Here is a 16,916-nt window from a genome sequence, read left to right as displayed (position 1 = left end):
ATCCATTGAAAGACTTGTATCCAAAATATATAAAGAACTCTTAAAAGGAAGAAAATAACCCAATTAAAAACTGAGTAAAAGATTGTATTTTTTGAGACAGGCTGGAGTGCAGCGGTATAATCATAGCTCACTATAGCCTTGGTATCCTGGGCTCAAGCAATCCTCTCATCTCAGCCTCCCAAGTAGCTAGGACTACAGGCACACACCACCACGCCCAGCTAATTTTTTTGATTTTTTTTGTAGAGATAAGGTCTTGCGATGCTGCCCAGGCTGGTCTTGAACTTCTGAACTCAAGCAATCCTCCTGCCTTGGCCTCTCAAAATGCTGGGATTATAGACATGAGCTGCCAAACCAACCCAAAAGATTTGAAGACACTTAACTAAAGAATACATAAAAAATGGAAAATAAGCACATATGTTCAGCATCCTTAAGGAAAAGCAAATTAAAATCATGATGTGATACAAATGTCTATATATTTGAATGACTAAAATTTTAAAATATTGAGAATACCAGTGCTTGCTTTCAAGGATGCACAGCAAATGGAACTCTTTGCTGCTTGGAATGCAAAATGGTACAGCCATTCTGGAAAACAATTTGACAATTTCTCATATAAGTAAATATATACTTACCATATGATCCAGCAATCCCACTCCTGAGTATTTACCCTAGAGAAATAAAAAATTAGGTTCACACAAAAATATGCACATGAATATCTGTAAAAGTTCTACTCATAATTGTCAAAACCTAGAACAACCTGCTTGTCCTTCAGCAGCTGAATGGATAAATTGTGGTTCATTCATACAATGGAATACTACTGAGCAATGAAAAACAACAAACTATAAATACATGCAATCTCATAGGCAATTTTACTGAGTAAAAGAGGCCAGTCTCAAGGTTGTATACTATAGGATTCTATATTTTAACAATATATTAATATTGTACAATATTATCAAAAAGAAAAAACAAAAATAATGGAGAACACATCAGTGGTTTTCAGGGATTAGGAATTGGATGAGCATGTGATTATAAAGGTACACAGCGCAAGGGAGTTTTGGGAGTGATCAAAATGTTCTGTATGCCCATTCTGTTGGTCATTATATATAAACCTTTACATGTGTTTAAGTCATAAAGCTGTATGTAGAGAATAATTTTATCGCATGATAATTTAAAAAATAAAAATGAAAAACAAAAGGACTATGCTGGATAAAAAAGAAGTTTGCTGGTTAAATGTGGTTCAGTGCTATGTCTTTCCCCAAAGTAGATGCTCAATTAACTTTCGCTAAACAAAAACCCTGAAAACTGGCTGTAATGTCTGCTTCAATATCAATCTCATTTACATCCCTAAGATTCAAATATTTAAATAACTTTTTGTACTGTCATTAATACTTTCTGTCATGGTATAGATCACTGAAAGATGTCTAGCTTACAAACATTTATTAAAAACCTCAAGTGAAAGTTAGAAATCCAGATATATCAACCAATTATTCTAAACTTTTAAAAAACTATCATTAATAATAGTAACTTTTACTTTACATATGTTTATCCTCATTTTAAAAAAGGCAAGATTGATCCATATTGAAGTCATTACTCGAAGACACAGTATCCCAAACAAGCATTTAACAAGTGTTCACACAATCTTTATTAAATATGGAATGAAACTGCACACCTATGCCATTAATTTATCTCAGATATTTACTCTTTCTAGGATTTGCCTTTTTGTTTGAATTAGCAAAACAGACTTAAAAATTGTGATTATTCTGGTTCTAACTGCGATGTATACTTACATCACTAACACAAAATTTCTGTGCTGCTATACACTTCAAAATTTTCTGTGCTAAATAAACACTGGGTATTTGTTTGCCTGTAGCTTCTGTGCTACCAAACTCAGTAGGATCTTGCCATGTCACTTCCTACACTGCCCTGTGACAACAGGTCTAAGCCTCATTAATTCTGATCAATTAGCTAAGCTATATCATATGTGTGTGAATGAATACAATAACTTCATCTATACAAAAAAAACAATCACTTTAACTTTGTACTTGCTTTGCTCTAAACTGTGTACATGAGTATTCCTATGATGGAAAATGATCAATCGTGTAGCTGAGGTTTTCAAAACTACCTAGCCTAAGAATTAAACACATTTTTAAATTGCAAAGATGTTATTTGCATATATTTACAGTATGAAATATAATTTTCATACTTCTTTTACATTTCTATTTGCTACAGAATTATTTTAGAGCCCTCCACATTACATTAATCATTTTGAAAATATTCTTTCTGAATATTCACTTAACTTATGACCATCTCCAATTTACCTATATATAAGTCAAGTCTCAATGAAAAATTTGAATTTTGCAGTTTCAGTTAAGTTAAACTATGAAGTATGTTATAATGATGCTAAAACACATTCGTTTTTTACATTCTGTAATATATACTTTGATGTCACATTACACTATCACTTGTAAACAAACCAAACTGAAATGCATTTTAGCAACCAAAAATATAATAAAAAATTACCTATAGAAATAATTATACTATATAACTGAAAGATGACAAAAACACTCAATCTGAAGCATTCAATGTGGTAATTTCATTATATTGAGTCAAAACTAGAATCATAAGCCATAGTTTAGTTAACTATTTTTTAAAATTTTTTATTATAATTTAAGTTTTAGGGTACATGTGCACAACGTGCAGGTGGGACTGTAAACTAGTTCAACCATTGTGGAAGACAGTGTGGTGGTTCCTCAAGGATCTAGAACTAGAAATACTATTTGACCCAGTTAACTATTTTTAAAAGAAAAAACTAATATATCAAGTTGCAGCTTTCTATATTTTAGCATGTTAATATACAACACACTGATTAATAAGGACACTATTATGAATAAGTAGATAATAAAGTCAGTTTGCAAAAAAAAAAAAGTTTATTCAGAAACATATTGGTTCAAACTTTCAAATGTTCATGAGCATCTCATCCATTGGCTTTAATTGCTTTCTTTCCACAGCACCTAACATTTACTGTTCAGTTCCTTCACACATCCTACTCTGGAGCATATTACTATGGGTACTGAAGTAGATCAAATCATAGAGAAGCATAGTCTCCTACAAAATTACAATAAGGGTAAATTACCCTTTAGATAATTTTCACAATTTAGCACAGTTAATCATAATTAGATCGTGTGAGCCCATGATTAAGGCTCCTTGAAATACCCACTTAAGCTATTATAAATGTGATGAAAAGTGAATGACTTTGTCACCTGATTGAATTTACTTAGAGAAACATTTTTTCAACCCAAAATAAAAAAAAACAAAACATTTTAACCCAAAATAAAACCACTGCAAAACAACCCTAACATGTAAAACATTTAAAATATAGTAAAAAACAATCCAGTGTTAATTAGAGATTAATATCCCTCTAAAATATTAGCAGAATTGGGAAAAAGAGGTTTTTTCTAAACATGCATGAAGCATAGAAACTGGGTTATACATGCCAATTATAATACAGCTGCATGATTATTGAGTGCACTTAGAGAGAAACAGCATTTCCAGAATTATTAAAACCAAGTTTTTATTATACAGATGTTGAAAGTTAGCTCCACTCCCCAAACTCCAGTATTTACAATACAGATTTTTTAGTAAACTCTTTTGAAAAATATTACCTGTTTCTGTAGCCATCTTTCACGCCTTCGTTGTTTCCTTCTTAGATTCTTCAACTTGCTCCTTTCTCTCTTATTGAGCCTCTGATTAATGCTGCCCAATGAAAAACTGGGTGAGTGCAGGAAGTCCAGAGGGGAGAGGTGCTCTTCCTGGTCTGAGGCCTCCAGCATGCTCCTGCCAGCTGAGGGCAGGTCCATTAGGAAAGTCAGATTGTTAGTATTAGTATGGTCAGAGTACACTGAAGAAGCTTCTAGACCACATTGAAATTCTCCTCCTCTTTGTGTCTGGGTCTCATGGGGGGCCACTGACAACCTTTGCAGCAGCATACTAGGATCAAAACTGGATGGATTCTGAAAGGAACAGCTATTTTTACTAGATTGTAAAGGCAAGCCTGAAAGGTCAATAGGCTGCGTTTCATTTAGTCTGGAATAGGCAGTAGTCTTACTATGTATTTCATATAAAGTGGGCAATAAAGTCAGTTTCTCACTGATGTTCAGATCCAAACTATGTGATTTTCTATGAAAAGCTCTTGTAGTGCATCTGCCAGTCACAAGCTGGGGAACAAAAAGCTGGTATTTTGGTTCTGATGCTTTGGAGAGCAGTTTTTCATTCTTCATCTCAAAATATGTTGATCGCACCTCCAGGCAGAGTGCTTCTGTTAATCTTCCAGGGTCATTATTATTTCGGGCCATGTTTAAAAGCCTGTGATTTCTGTTTTTAGAGCCACCACCTGTCAGCAGAGCTTCCTTGTCACAACCTGACTGAACTCTAGGATGTGACAAGTATTTCAGTGATGGTCTCATTAGTCCGCCTGCCTGTGCTGGCTGATAATCGGTCCGGCTCTTGGAGAGATGTACAGCTGCAAGCTGGCCACAGGAACATTTTGGAGTGCTGACAAAATTAAAGCCCCCTAAACGGGCCCCACAGAAAGGGCAATTCAGTTTTCCAACTGTCCACTGGGCCTACAGGTAACAAAGAAAAATAAAGACAGTGCTTTCATTATAAAGAAACCGAAGATAATTTTTTTTTTCTTTACAGCCGGCCACATGAAAGTTTTCTATGCCACAGAAAGGCTAGCTTTCTGTTTTCTGATTAGTAGACTGAACAGCAAATAAAACAAGCCTTCCAATAAATAAAGATAAGCAGCGCCAAAGTTCTAGAATGATAACACATTGCAAATCATGCCCAAGCAAACAATATTCCTAAGAATTCTAAATGAGAGTCTCTTGAACAATAGGTTAAATATGGATACAGTGTGAACTAAAGAAAAATATGCTATGGAACCAGGAAGCGAATCAGTGGACAGAGCTTAATTTGCAAGTAAAATCTCACAGAAAAGTGTCTGCTTTGATACACTTCTTGCATACCAAGCACTGTGGGAGGGAACGTTACCCAACCAACAGAATAAAGCTCCTCCTGGCTTTTTACATACAACCAAAAGATATTGATTGCATACATCAGACAGTGTATTTTCTATGCTTAGATTGGAAATTAATAATGAACTGTCTTAAAATTATCTTTTCAACTGAGATAGTGAAATATCTGCAGTGTCCTCATATATTTTAAGTTCAGGACACTTATAAACAGTGCATTGGCATTCTCCTAGAAAATTGTTACAGTGTGAGAAGGGATATCCAATGTTATTTTTTAACAAAAAATTAAGCTGCTCAGTGGAGAAATGTAATTATATATTTCCAAAGTCCTACTACTTATAATTTTCTAAGACAGGAGTTTTGAATTGTAAAAAATAACTATACATACAAGGTCAGTTCTTGCTCTTATAATGTTTCATTAAGGATCCTTTAAAGTGTAGAATTTTCATTTTGATTATACCAATGAGGGTCATTAATTATCCTATTTATTTTGCATGTTTGTGCATTTATGTGTATATATATAGATATGAATAACACATACAGAATATTCCATTTATTGAACAGGACCTATTCTTGGTGCTGGGAAATACAAATGAACAAAAATATAAAGTCCCTGACTTCATGGTGCTTATATTCTAGGGTGGGAGCTAGGCAACTAACAAGTTAAATAAGCTATATGTGTATGTAGGTAAATATGTATATGTGCATGTATAATATATATATATTTATGTCACACATATGCTTCTATATATTTAAAAGTAACATATATTACATGTGTGTATATGTGTGTGTAAAATACAGATAGGTATATAAAGCAGAGAAAGGAGAAAAGAAGTGTGAAGAGGGGTAATGGGAGTGAGGAACAGTAAGAGGTTGGCCAAGCAATGCATCTAAGAAAAATAGATCTAAAAGGAGGACAAAAACATTCTGAAGGTTGTATATTCTTAATTTTACTCAGAAACTAAGAACTTACTTTTTGGATCAGGCAGTTTATCCATTCTGGGAGGGCTTCTATATTCATGTGCCACACATGGCAAATATTTTGAGCATCAACTGAATCATCTGTATCCTGTTAAATAAAAATAAATGATATTACTAATTACCAGTTCAGAATTTATTTCACAGGTTTCATATTTAAGTAAAACTCAAAAATACAAAGTCTATTTTAGTTAGAAAGAAAATATACACTGCCTTCCCTTCCTAACTCCCATAATAAAAAAACAAGCCCACAAAAAAGATCTTTTAAGAATTTCTTCAGAGAATAAGTACCCGTGATTTAAGACAAAGCCCTTCCATCTCACTGAGGTCATCAAATGAAATTTAAAATTTAGCAGTCAGTTACTGAATGAACACATCTAGTGCCTTTTTCTGCATGTGAGACAAAATAGTGTCTTTCATGGCAACTTTCTCCAGCCCTAAATCTCTATTCTATCTGAATTCTACTAACGACAGAATAAAGTTGCCACATTCTCTATCAAGATGCTAGATGAATGTGCAGAAAGATTGGGGAGAATGATGGGATTCAGGACACACTACCCCAAAATAGGCCTCCTTGGCATACTGAAAAACAGCAGAGGCAGGAAAGTCTCACTAACCTTTCCCCTGCCCTTTTCCCCTGAAGCAGGTCAATAACCTAGGAGAGATTTTCTGACCTCGCATAAAGTATATCCTAAGACTCATGTGAGAGATGTTAAAACTGTCCTTATAAACTTTATAAATTAACCAAGGAAGAATAGAGGGACAAACAAAAATAAGCCAAGCTTGCAGCACATTGAGCATTAATCCCCAGGTCTGCTTGCTCTCTGACCTGCTTCCTCATGGCTATTTGGTGCCTACTGCCCCAAATCCCACAGATCCTAGATTACAGTTTCCCTTAACTGCTCTATAGGTAACAACTTGAACATTATGAAACTCAAAGTTTCCCTTTGAGATATTCCTCTACTTTCCCCTTCAAGATATTCCTCTAGGTCCTGGATACCAATGAAACTATTAACACCAGCTAGTCTGAAAAACCCCATTGATGCCAGCTGCTCTGAATGAAGGATACCACCAGAAGCTGACTCACCAAAGAATGTAGTTTCCACATCCTGATGATTTCATCCCTCATTCCCCAACCAATCAGCCACCCCAATTTTCCAGTTCCTCACTCCCCATGGTCTCTTTAAAAATCCCAGCCCAGAACTCCTCAGGGAGATGAAGGATTTGAGGGTCTCTTCCCATCTCCTCACTGGACACCTTGCAATCATGACATTCTTTCTCTGCTGCAAATCCTGCTACTCAGTGTATTGGTCTGTTACTACACAGTGGGCATATGAAACCGTTAGTCGTATAACAGTGCCATCTCCTACACCAGGAGAAAGGTATCTTCAAAACTTCATTTGAAATTGGCCCTCTTAAGTAAGTTTACCAATTCATCTAATAAACTGGGCGAGAAGAGGTGTACTTCAGTGCAAGTCTGTACAAGGATAAGCATATTACCTTTTGAGAGGTAAATTCTTCAATTTTAGCAAGAGAAGAGAAACTTAAAGTCACATTCTATCTCCACTGTTCAGCAGCAAGCAAACTGCATGAAAACTAACACCCTAGAATGATTTTTTCATAAACCCACAACATAATACAAATATAAACTGATGTTATCAGATTTTCCCCCTCAAAAGAGAAATTCTGGCATGTTCAATCATTGATTCCAAACTTTAATTATTCTAAGAAATCTGTGGATGCCAATTTCTATAGAGAGTTTGAGAGAGAATATCAACACTCTGGTAAGTTAAAGGTTCTCTTTTGACTAGCACTGAAGAAAAGAGCCTGCATCAAGATCATGAACTCTGTGAAGAGCCACCTTAGAGGAATATTTCAAAAAATATCGTCCTTAGATCACTAGCATTAGACGTGAGTTGGGTTACTTACTAAAAATTTATACTCGTGGGCCACACCCAAGAGTGTCTATAAATAAATTCCTACTTATGACTTTCATATACACTAAAGAACCCAGAGACATCATTTTTTAGTGTTCAATTTTGTATGCTTCTGTCATCTGCCTTTTCTAAGTTCTAATAGTGATTTATTATACAATAACAGTTCAGTCGTGACTAGCTTTTCTCTCCAACTCATATATAAAATTTTTAAAGAACATTGGGAAACATATTGGAAGTGACTCAATAAAACTAAACAGTACAGCTTTATCTATTTTGCCCCAGAAACAAAATAAAGGTATGGATAAGTTTTGAAAAGTAGAATTAATTTTGCAAAACATCCATATTCATACACACTAGCTCCTTTCATTAGGAGCTGACAGTTATGAAGATTAGTATAACTCTAATGAATTCTTTAAAGCAATCTTATAGAGAATACAAACTGAAATTGACAAATAAAGTAACCTTTTCATTATCAAATCCAGAATTTTGCTCTGACTTTTCAAGATTATGTCTACATATAGAGGAAGGAAAGAAGGGTGGGAGCGACAGAGGGAGGGAGGAAATTTCTACACTGGTAGAAAGAACAATAGATTATCAATGTCAAAATAGTTAATGGCACTCAACCTATCAATATTTATTCAGTGATTACTAAATACAGTGTTGACCACACAAAGCAAGTAGAGACATACTTATTAATATGCCAGGGATTGTGTTGCATAAAGGTACTCCTATTATTTGTATTAATATTTTAATATTTCACTGTTCTATGTCTTATTTACTACGTACATTTCATTATTTCACTTAATCATATAAATTTATCATTTTTTAATCACACAGTATTGATCATAACACTAAAACACCACTACCCACTATAAATTTCGGAAATGCTTTATGAATACTCCTATGAGAATAAACACTGGAGTGACAGCTGTAGGTAGAAGAAAGTTTTTTTTTTTTTTTGAGATGGAGTCTCGCTCTGTCACCCAATGTACTTCTTCTTCTTCTTTTCACTAAATGTGCTCACTATGCACAGGCACTGTCTTAAGAGTTTTTACTGTCTTACAGAGAAGAACACTGAAATAAGAGATCCCAAGCTTTCACATTGCCTCTTATGCCATATAAAATACTATAGTTTTTAGTGCAATAAACTTTCTTATATCTCCAGCCTGTGTATGTTTTAAGGCATGATACTGCTATTCTTCTCTAAGCTTATAAAACTAAAACTGAAGCATATCTTATTTTTAAATTAACTAAAATAAATGTATGTAGGGAGGGGTATGTTTAGAAAAAATTCCACAGCTGATTCTGCTTTTGTACCCCTCAACCCACCCTCCTTCGAGAAAAAATAATATAAAACAGCATATATTTGTTTCTTTTAAATAGCTAAAATTTAAAGTATCCTTTCATCTCCTCACAACCAAAAAAAGAGAAATAGCAATTGATACAGGTAGGAAAGCATAAAAAGCTGGGTTGAATTTATAGCATTGTTTCATTTTCTGAAAACTTTACATATGGACCAGGGTAAACACAGACACCTCAATTATAAATGAAAATGCCAACTACTTTCACCTGTATTTACCAACACAGTCTAAGAAAACATATTTTTTTATTTGTAATATTTATTTCCAATATAATTCTACAAGTAAAGAGGATGTACCATTGCTTCTAAGTTTTAAGTCAGTTAATTTTGTAAAAGCACACAAATATATAAATGATAAAACAATTTTTGATGGACATATTTTAAGATGAATGATGAAACTGGAGGCAACCCAATTTGAGGAATTTAAAGCCATCAAAGTATTAGTACAACAAGTTATCTCCTCAGGAAAAATTTGACTGAAAATTAGAACTGTTTCACTAGGATTTAAAAAAAAATTACTAGACAGATTTTCTTTATGTCTCAAATTTCCCACACGGAGGAAGGAGGAAGGAAAAGGAGGAGAAGGTAATAGCAATTTCACATAATAATGTCAGAAAAATGTTGAAAAAATTATATTTGTAAATGAAATAATTTGTTCAAGCAGCAGAGGGAGCCAATGTATTGTTATTTTAATTTTTTTTTAAGTGTTGGGAATATTCTCAGTTGCTATAACAGAAAAAATCACTTAATTTTAAAATTATAAATTTGATGCCTTATTTTTTATCATTATGTGATCTTTAATATTTTTAATTAAGTGTAACAAGTTACATGCAAAAAGTTGGTAATATTATATAAAATTTTGTAAGATGTTTAATCCTTGGCATTTCCAATGTAAGCAATAACATTCCCTCAGCTAATTCTTTAAATGCGAACCAACTATATTATTTGACTACCGCAGCTAACATTACAGGGAAAAGATTATGTAACGAAAATGTTATTTAAATTAACATTATTGTATAAAGCGTCACAAATGTAAAGGAACCAAAATTCTACTGGACTGCCTAGTTTGTCTATTTGTACTTTGAGAAAGTACTTTAAGGGTTAAAAACTTTTTACAATCAAAAGGTCACAATGAACTGAAAAAAATGAAAATCTCACTTAAAAAGCAAACAGGCTCCCTGCTTCAATTATTGGTACCTTTCTAATTCACTCTTCACACTATTAACAAACTAATCTTAAAATTCAAAAGTCATGTTACTTCCTCTCATTGACTTCCCAGCTCCTAGGATAAAGATCAAACTCTTTGACTTACAAGACCATACATGATTTGAACAGCACCCAACTTTCTACTCTCAGATCTTGCCAAACTTCCTCTTCATCTCTGAACTCCAATCATGGCAATCTCTTTTAGTAAACCAGGGATCCACCACAGGGCCTTTGAACATGCTGGTCCTGAATCTTGGAATGTTCTCCCACCTGTACTGTCCTCACTTATCCATCATATCTCCACACAAGTCACTTCCTCAGAAAAGCCTTACAGTTAGGTCCAGCACCCTATCTATATACTACTCTTATGGCTTCCTATACTTTTCCTTTTTGCCACTGAAACAGCTAATAATTTATATCTATATGAGTAACCAATATTTAATATTTATGTAACTGGTCAATATTACAAATATTAAATTATAAATATTATAATTTATATTAAGTTATTAATATCAAACTTTTAATATGATTAATTATACTATAATTAGAATATATTTATGTGTTATAATATTAATAGAAAATTAAATGATAAATCCTGAAACCTTCACAAGGACACATACCATTTCTCTTCTGCTCATCTTTGAATTTCCAGTTTCTATTACAGGACCTGTGCGGTCTAAGTCTGCTTGGGATGCCATCACAAAATACCAGAGACTGAATGACTTAAACAATAGCAATTTATTTTCTCTCAGTTCTAGACGTTGAAGGTTTGAGATCAGGGTACCAGCATGTTCTGGCTCTGGCAAGGGCTCTCTTTCTAGCTTGCAGGTGGCTGATTACTCACTGTGTCCTCACAGGATCTCTTTCTCTTTTCTTCCTTTTATAGAGCCACAGTGCTATTGGATTAGGCCCCATCTTTATGCTCTCATTTAACCTTAATTAACTCCTAAAGACCCTATCTCCAGATACAGTCACACTGCACCTTTTTTTTTTTTTTTTTTTTTTTTTTTTTTTTTTTTTTTAAGACGGAGTCTTGCTCTGTCGCCCGGGCTGGAGTGCAGTGGCCGGATCTGAGCTCACTGCAAGCTCCGCCTCCCGGGTTTTACGCCATTCTCCTGCCTCAGCCTCCGGAGTAGCTGGGACTACAGGCGCCCGCCACCTCGCCCGGCTAGGGTTTTTTTTTTTGTATTTTTAGTAGAGACGGGGTTTCACCGTGTTAGCCAGGATGGTCTCGATCTCCTGACCTCGTGATCCGCCCATCTCGGCCTCCCAAAGTGCTGGGATTACAGGCTTGAGCCACCGCGCCCCGCCAACACACTGCATCTTTAAAATACGCACTTGGAGGGCACACAATTCAGTCCATAGGATAGCATGTGGTAAGACTAGCATGGAACAAATACTGTCACTAAGAAAAGGGAACACAAAGTATTAAAAATGTAGTAAGCAATAAAAATATTTCTTTAAATATTACAGCCATTGAAGGAAAATTACCACCAGAATAATAAAGCCAGAGAGAAAACAAGCAAATTTTCTAACCAAAAGACATGAGGGAGGAGGTATATACTCGAATTATCAATTCAACATTTATCAGTCCTATTCATGTCAGCCACTCCATTGGCAATGGTGTTATACAGATGAAATACTTCATAGCCTGGTGACAGAAGAAGTCATGACCTAATAATTAAAGTGTTTTATTGTTAAGTGTTTTACTATCCCTCAGCTCCCAATTACCTGAACCCAGTGGAATTTGGTAACTGCCCCTAAAAGTCTCACAACTACAATGAATGTTGACCAATGATTTCTTTTAAAACCAATGGACACTTTTAACTCTCATTTAGGGTCTTTACATACGGATATATAGTTTGTATGCTAACTCTGCACAAATCCAGGGCAAACCTTTCACAAACTAGCTCCCTCTAGAATTGTGCAGTATACAGTCTGCACACTGAAGGCAATGTCTGATCTTTTAGATCTCATTTAACATGAATAATCAACACTTTTTTTTCTAGAAAATGTTTGTCCTTTGACTTCCATAATATTGTATCTTAATTTTCAGTTCTATTTTTTTACTCTTTTTTTCTCCTTTGTGAGAGCTTCTCTTTTTCTGTCTATCCTATAAATGTTCCTATATGATAGGACTACTTATCTCTTACTCCATTCATACACTGCATGGTAATCTCATCCACTCTCACAGCTTTACCTAAAATTTACATGCTGATGATCCAGTTTTAGTTCAGATCTCTCTTCTGAATCCCATATCCACATAACCCAGCAGCTTCCTAAAATATTTGAATATTCTACAGGCCATATAAACTTCACATGTCCAAAACCAGTAAAACTAACTAAAACTGAGGACATCACTCCCTAACAGAGATTGCACAAATGGAGACCATTTCTGTTATTTTATTTCTACATCTTTAGGGTCTTTATTGTTGTTATTTTGTTTTTGTTTTTTGCCCACATTTCATCTATCTCAGGCCTGAAGGCAAGGTTGAAGTCCCCTTTTCTCCTCGTGGGCACTGTAGATTGTCTGAAAACTCCATTCTAAATTCCCTTTCTCATGTCTTATTGCATGCCAGTGGCTAGATAACTAAAGCTCAAATGTACCAGTTTCCCTTACAGTTCAAATTCCATACCAACCTAACTTTGACACATCTGATACATCCACTCGACATTACAAAAAATTTCCTGTCAATGGTCAGGGCTAAAGAAGTGTGGTCCCGGAGTCAACAGCTATTGATGTTGTTTCCCCAGTTTCCTTATCCTCTATGTTGTTCTGAGAGCCATTTCACGTCTGCATGTGGAATAAAGGAGATAAAGCCATGGGTTTCCTTGGGATGGAAAGAACCTACGGAGAAACTTCCTACATAAAGCTGGTTATAACCTCAGTATGAGGGTAAACGAGAAACCTGTTTCTCAGAAGGGCACACAAGGAAACTTGCCTATCTCAACTCTGATATTCAGTAGAAGGAGAGGAAAAAACATCTTCCCCTCACGATATTTTCTTAAACAGTACAACACACAAAGGACAGAACTAATACATTCATAAATTATGAATTTCTGTTCAACAAAGACACCACAAGAATGAAATATAAGTTACATAAACTGGAAAAAAATAGTTTCAACACAATAACCAAAAAAAGATTAGTATTTAGAACACAGAATCTCCAAATATCAAAAACAAAACATCTTAATAGAAAAATAGGCAAGAAAAAAAGACATTTTGCAGAAAACACACTTGACCTCTGAGAATGAGATGTTAAATGTTGGTGAAGATGTAAAATCACAACAATGCTGAACTACTGCTGGTGAGATTGTCATTTGAAAACAGCATTGTCCAGTAAAGTTGAACATGCACATACCCTATGATGCTGGAACTCCATTTAGAGTAATACTCATGCCCATGTGTGCAAAGATATGCATAAGAAAGTTCACAGCAGCACTGATTATAAGAACAAGACAAATAGATGTAAGTCAAATGACTATCAACAAAATGAATTATGAAGTTTGAGATATATTAATATACTGGAATACTATACTGGAATACTATACAGAAGTGGAAATGAACTAAATCTACACTCGACATGGTAATACTGAGTAAAAACAGCAATTTCCAGAATAATCACAGTGTAATTTCATTTACAGAAAATTGAGAAACAAAACACTTACTACATACATGGCTTATTTTTAACTGTATAGTTACTTTAATAGGTGATAAATTTAGCAACCTTTCAGCACAGTACTGATAAAATTACTTTGGGGTTCTAATAATTTGTTTTGTGGTTTCCTTTAAAGGATCCTTTCATGTTCATTTTTAATATTTTGATAATGTATACAGATTTATAAAATATAAAATATGTTTTATAAAGGGAACTTAAAGAAAATGCCAATATGCCCACTACCAAGATTAAGAAATTTAACATTAACATTACTTTAGAAGCCCCCCTCAGAGTCACTGCTTCATACTAATCCTTCTGCTAAGACTTAACCATGACATTGAATTATTTCTTCATTTTAAAATAATTTGTGTGTATTTTATATAAATTTAGTATATAATTTTACATATTTTAAATTACATATGCAATTTTATATAAATGAACGTATTTTTATTTTATAAGGTATTTTCCATGGTTTACATATTTTATTATGTTTATATGTTTTATTTTACATATAAATCTACAGAGACAGAAATAAGATTGGTAAGCTGCCTGGGGATGGGAGCAGGACAAACAGACCTGAGGAAACTTTCTGGGGTAATGAAAATAGCTCAAAATTGCAATATAGTGGTGGTTGCACAACTAAAAATCATTAAGTTGTTATCTAACAATGGGTGAATTTTATGGTCTACAAAGTATACTTTAAAATCTGTAAGAAACAAACATATATATGTTCACATATTACCTTTTCTGTGAAGTCTTCTGTGACCAGCCCAGGCAGAATTTTGTTTGCATTCCTCTTTTAGAGTACTCCTCAAATCAGACTATACTGGTTGGCCTATTTTCAACAAGACTTCAGAAGATCCTAAGGACCAGAGTATATTTTTTCAACTCTGTACCACTCTTCCACTATCCATCCCAATACATCCTACAGCAGTGCTTGAACTGTTCTTGCTCATTAAATATGTTTTAATGAATGAATAAGTGGGAGTTCTCCAGGTAAATAAAAGGATCAGCCACTCTAGTGAGAAGAAGTGACATTGTATGCTATCCTGAAGGAAGAGCAAAGGCAGCAAAGAGAGTGTGGAGGTTATGAGCACAGGCTCTGGAGCCTCACTGCCCAGTCCAATTGCAGCTGCACTTCTTAGTAGCAGTGTGAACCTGGGCAAATTACCTAATCTTCTGTGCCTCAGTTTCCTTATCTAGCAAATGGAGATGATAGATTATCTTCCTCAAAGAGTTACTGTAAGGAATGAAAAATATTTAAAAAGCATTTAAAACAGTTCATAACCAGCAAGTACATAAAAAAGTACTCTACATCATTAGTCACCAAGGAAATAAAAATTAAAGCTATAATGATATATACCACTATACATCTATCAGAATGGCTAAAATTATAAAGACAGAAAATATTAAGTATTGGCAAAGATGTAACTGGAATTCTCATATGTTGCCACCAGAAGTGAACATAAACTTTGAAAAACTACTAACAATTTCTTAAGAAATTAAACTATATCTACCCCATGACCCCAAAATCTATTCCTATGCATATATTAAAAATAAACAATAAAACATGATCACAGAAATTATAAAAATTTTGATAGCAGTTTTATTCATAACTTAAAACTGGAATGAATGCCAATGTCCTTCGGCAGAAAAAAATTGATAAACTGTGGTATATTCACAAATGGCACACGGCTCAGGAGAAAAAAGGAACACACTACTGACACATGCAAAACATAAATCTCTAAAACACTACGCTGACAAAAATAAGTCAGGCACAAAAGAGTGCATGCTGTATTATTCCATTTGAAGGAATGTAAAGAACAAGCAAACCTAGACTATGGTGAAAGACGTCAGTGAGAAGGGGACCACTGCCTGCGGAAGGGCAGGACAAAAATTCTTCAGGTGATGCAAATGCATATCTTGATCTGATTCATGGCAGGGCTGATAAAACTTATCAAGTCGTACATTTAATTTTTGTATTACATATAAGTTATATCCACCAAAATACTCTTACCATAAAAAGTTTTGTATTTTTTCCTAATTAAAATGTTATTTCAAGTCATTAAAAAGTATTTGGTTTGAGACCAGCCTGACCAACACGGTGAAACCCCATCTCTACTAAAAAATACAAAAATTAGCCAGGCATGGTGGCAGGAGCCTATAATCCCAGCTACTTGGGAGGCTGAGGCAGGAGAATCACTTGAACCTGGGAGGTGGAGGTTGCAGTGAGCAGAGATCACGCCATTGCACTCCAGCCTGGGCGACAGAGCAAGACTCCATCTCAAAAAAATAAGTATTCGGCATGTAGTAAGTATCCAATCAAAGTTATCTACTATTATCAGTTTAGACTGGCTAATTTGTTAAAGTAGAAGGGAAACCATCATTAACAAGTATAACTGAGGTAAAACAGCGAAACAAACAAAAACCAAAAGCTGAGTATGTCTCTCAAAGCAGCAGAAGAAAATAATGACAGGTGATTACAGTCACTCTCTCTGTTAAATTCAGAATTCCCTCCAAACTCCATTAATTAACTAGTTTCTAGTTCATGCCTCTTTGATACTACTCTTAGAGAAGTGAAGGAATTTTATTCTTGTTGTTTAAAACACTCACTTTTATCAGGATGACCAAACATACACTTCAATATTATTCAGGTTTTCCTATGGGTTACTTTTATATTATACATGAACTTTCTCTTCTAGACCCATAGAGAATACAAAAAAAAAAAAAAAAAAAGTCTCTGATG

General features: G+C 34.5%; 1 protein-coding gene across 2 annotated transcripts in view; it reads right to left on the bottom strand.

Annotated features, from left to right (window-relative positions):
- Positions 1–605: 605 nt before the first annotated feature.
- The window catches only part of RNF180 (ring finger protein 180), a 58,303-nt gene continuing 41,992 nt past the window's right edge, over positions 606–16,916 (bottom strand). The window contains exons 3-5 of one of the 2 annotated variants that reach the window (XM_017854325.1): positions 6,004–6,099; positions 3,660–4,619; positions 606–665 (exon numbers count right to left, since the gene is read on the bottom strand). In XM_017854325.1, the coding sequence (XP_017709814.1) occupies positions 606–665; positions 3,660–4,619; positions 6,004–6,099 (1,116 nt within the window). The remainder of the gene's footprint in view (positions 666–3,659; positions 4,620–6,003; positions 6,100–16,916) is intronic. The other variant, XM_017854326.1, reaches the window with a different exon arrangement.

This window comes from Rhinopithecus bieti, unplaced genomic scaffold (assembly GCF_001698545.2).
Source record: "Rhinopithecus bieti isolate Rb0 unplaced genomic scaffold, ASM169854v2 scaffold_38878, whole genome shotgun sequence".
In the NCBI taxonomy this organism is placed as follows: domain Eukaryota; kingdom Metazoa; phylum Chordata; class Mammalia; order Primates; family Cercopithecidae; genus Rhinopithecus; species Rhinopithecus bieti.
Note: the sequence above shows the minus strand (reverse complement) of the source record. Positions and strands in the feature narration are given on the sequence as shown.